Here is a 3,411-nt window from a genome sequence, read left to right as displayed (position 1 = left end):
GGGAGCGCCATATGGCGCGCACAGGTTGGACGGGGAGCGGCGGCCGGCGCAGAGGAAAAAACTAGGGTTTGCCCGAGATTTCGGGGGAGGGGGCTAATTTATAGGTAGAGGGAGTTAGGAGAGTCCAAATGAGGAGCGGTTTTCGGCCACGCAATCGTGATCGAACGACCGAGAGCATGGAGGGGAGTTAGATGGGTTTTGGGCCAGTTTGGAAGGGTGTTGGGCTGCAAAGAGAGAGGGGGCTTTTACGGTTACCCGGTTAACCGTTGGAGTACCAAACGAACTCCAAATGACACGAAACTTGACAGGCGGTCTACCGGTGGTATACCAAGGCCGCTTGGCAAGACTCGGTTCATTCCGAGAACGTTTAACACCCGCACACAACGAGAGACAAAAGGGGAACGCCGGAGGACATAGGAGCGTCGGATCGCGAAACGGACAACGGGGAAAATGCTCGGATGCATGAGACGAACACGTATGCAATGCAATGCACATGATAACATGATAAAATGCAACACACAAGCAAATGACATGGCAGCAACGACGAATAACTGACGGACAACTGGCGCATCGGATCCGGGGCGTTACACCGCGTGATAGCACATTCTATGTCCGCATACCTCATGGAGACGGCAGCCGCTATGGTGCCCTCTTCATTTACCTCGATGACCGCCTTGTGGATGACGTCACTCAGGACCAATGGCAAATCAGATTCATCACGCTCCACCATGTCAGAGAGATCGGCTTGATCGCTGAACGGCAACTGAAGCCCCAGCTTCTTCAGGATGGTGACTACGCTGCTGTGGAAGGACAGCTTGAACTTGGGCACCCGGAACTCCCTAACCCCGAGCTTCCTCTTCGGTAGGTGCTTGTGCAGGAAGCCAGGTTGGGATGCTATCGCGTCGACCAGGCTCGGCAAGCCGTCTAAGGCATCAGGGAGGAAGATGCACATAGAAAACTGTGTACGCTTGTTACGATCGATGTGTCGGCCTATCAACAGAGGTGAGCAAGATGTAATGCATTGGTGTGACACACGAGTGAAAGGATCAAGACTGTGGCTGGACGGACGGATTACCTTGCCGTTGAGCCATTTGGTACCTGAGTTTGAGCACCTTGAACCCTTTGTGCACCGCGATGAACTGGCGACGTCGACGGTGCATGAAGGGCACGTCGACGGTGCGGCCGTCGAGACGGTGGGACAGCTTGTTGGCGGTGGCCTCCTTGTCGAACGGATCCTCCCACTTGCCCTTGAAGTATACAGCGTTGCCGAGCACGACGCGGGTGTACGGCGTTATTGTTCCCAGACCAAGGACGGAGCCGATCAGGTTCCTCGTGGCCTGCGCGACCCACGCGTTGATCTGACCCCGTGCCGCCTCCGGATTGTCGCGGAAGTCGACGGTGCTGGCGTCGGCCTTGTACGCGCTCGCGGCGGCGTGGCGGTAGGCTGGCTTCAGCGGGCAGGTGAGGTCGGTCCAGACGCCGCACGCGAACGCGACGCGCGGCCCGCCGGGCTCGGAGTGGTCCTCGAGCGCGTCCTCCGCCACGGTGGAGAGGAACTCGTCGAGCGCCGCGCGAGACGGCGCGCCGAGGACGCCGAGTATCTCATCCTGGGTGGCGCCCCGGGCGCCGGCGGCCAGGAGCGCGAGCGCCGCGTAGATGGACAGCGGCGATAACACCAGGTTGCCTCCCGCGCCGTCGTCGTCGGCGAGGCGACCCACGAGGCTGGCAGCGAGCGCCGCCAGGCCACCGGAGCAGGACGGCGTCGTGTCCTCCCTCACTACAGAGTAGTGCACACCCGTCGCTTCCATCGCCTGCTTTTGAGACGGGAAGAAAATCGCGTAGAGAAACGACGATCGGTTCTTCACCGTGACGGCGAGGCGGCTTGCGAGGCTGGTGGCGAGCGCCGCCAGGCCACCGGAGCAGGACCGCTTCGTGTCCGTCATCACTTCCATCGCTTGCTTTCGAGATCGAGACGGAGAGAAAATCTCGTAGAGAAACGACGATCGGTTCCTCACCGTGATGCACGCTAGTAACAAGAAGAATCGGCTCTATTTATGTGATGCTCGGCGATTGCGGCATACGTGACAAGTGTGGCTCCTCGAGGATCCCTTTCCTTGCCTGCTTGCAGATTAAGAAATCACGAATCAAATCACAAATCACAAACAGACTTTCCTTTGCACTCTTTTTTTTTCCTAATAACGTACGTAAAATACTTATTCTCAGCAGATTCACAAATCACAATCTGCCTACATACAACAACAATCATATCAGTGACCTCCTCAGATGCCACGTCGGCACGCGGCGATCTCCACCTTGCTCCTGCCCTTCCCAGAGTGGCGAGGTCCTGGAACGGCACTCGATGATGGATCATGGATGGCAGCAGTGTTGGGACATACTTCGGACCAGCTCTCTCTCACTCGTACAGACGAATGTGAAGGAAGGCACGAACGGTGCTTTTTCCTTTGAGCTCGAACTCTGCGGGGCTTCTCGATCAGTACATGGGGAAGTGTTTTATACGCGGGCTCACACACACATGGCCGGGCGCGCGCCACACTCGGCCACGCACGCACATAGCCAGGCAAACAAACCATCCCTGGTTTTGTGCCACTACCACCACGTACTAGCTAACTACATGCACCTATGACCCGGCTACTAAGAGGGTGTTTGTTTTCAGGGACTTTTTGATGTAGGGTCTAGAAAAAAACTCTTATAAAGACTTTTAACCAAACAGAAAGGACCACCAGGGACTAAAAGTTGCTTTTCTTTCTTTATCTTTATCTTTATCTTTATCTTTACCTCTTTACCTAATAATAAAGAGAATTAGGTTTCTGGTTGTTCGTCATATAAATTGCCCTTGAAGTTGTCCCTATTTACCCACCATGCCACCAGTAAGTAAAGAAAACGATTCGTTATAAAAAAAATCGCCGTCAAATTTAGTCTTATAGGACAGTCAGTACAACCATATTACACTTGCAGGAAGCCAGCGTAGTGGCTAAGGTCGAAGCCTGCCCGCGTACCCTTTTTCTCCCCTTTTCTGCACCAGAGACCAGGGTTCGAGCAGGCCGTAATGGGCCGGCCCATAATTACGCCCCTGTTTTTCTTTGCTTTTTTCCTTTCTCATTTTTTTCCTGTTTTTTGTTCTTTAAATCACTCCAGAATTTCCAAAAAAAAACAAATTTCAAAAAGGTTGTGCGTACTGAGAAAATATACAGATACATCATAAAATGTTTGTGAATTCAAAAAACATTTGAGAATCATAAATAGCAGGCCGTAATGGCCGGCCCGTAATGACGCCCCTGTTTTTCTTTGCTTTTTTCCTTTCTCATTTTTTCCTGTTTTTCGTTCTTTAAATCACTCGGGAATTTCCAAAAAAAACAAATTTCAAAAAAGTTGCGCGTACTGAGAAAATAT

General features: G+C 53.0%; 1 protein-coding gene across 1 annotated transcript in view; it reads right to left on the bottom strand.

Annotated features, from left to right (window-relative positions):
- LOC123039301 (putative serpin-Z8) overlaps window positions 1–2,468 on the bottom strand; it is a 7,378-nt gene extending 4,910 nt beyond the window's left edge. The window contains exons 1-3 of the mRNA XM_044462520.1: window positions 2,276–2,468; window positions 1,076–2,118; window positions 516–990 (exon numbers count right to left, since the gene is read on the bottom strand). Of these exons, the coding sequence (XP_044318455.1) occupies window positions 516–990; window positions 1,076–1,952 (1,352 nt within the window). The 5' untranslated portion in view covers window positions 1,953–2,118; window positions 2,276–2,468. The remainder of the gene's footprint in view (window positions 1–515; window positions 991–1,075; window positions 2,119–2,275) is intronic.
- Between the last annotated feature and the right edge of the window lie 943 nt (window positions 2,469–3,411).

The sequence above is a fragment of the Triticum aestivum genome, chromosome 2B (genome assembly GCF_018294505.1).
Source record: "Triticum aestivum cultivar Chinese Spring chromosome 2B, IWGSC CS RefSeq v2.1, whole genome shotgun sequence".
Classification (NCBI taxonomy): domain Eukaryota; kingdom Viridiplantae; phylum Streptophyta; class Magnoliopsida; order Poales; family Poaceae; genus Triticum; species Triticum aestivum.
This window is presented reverse-complemented; position numbering and strand designations above follow the sequence as displayed.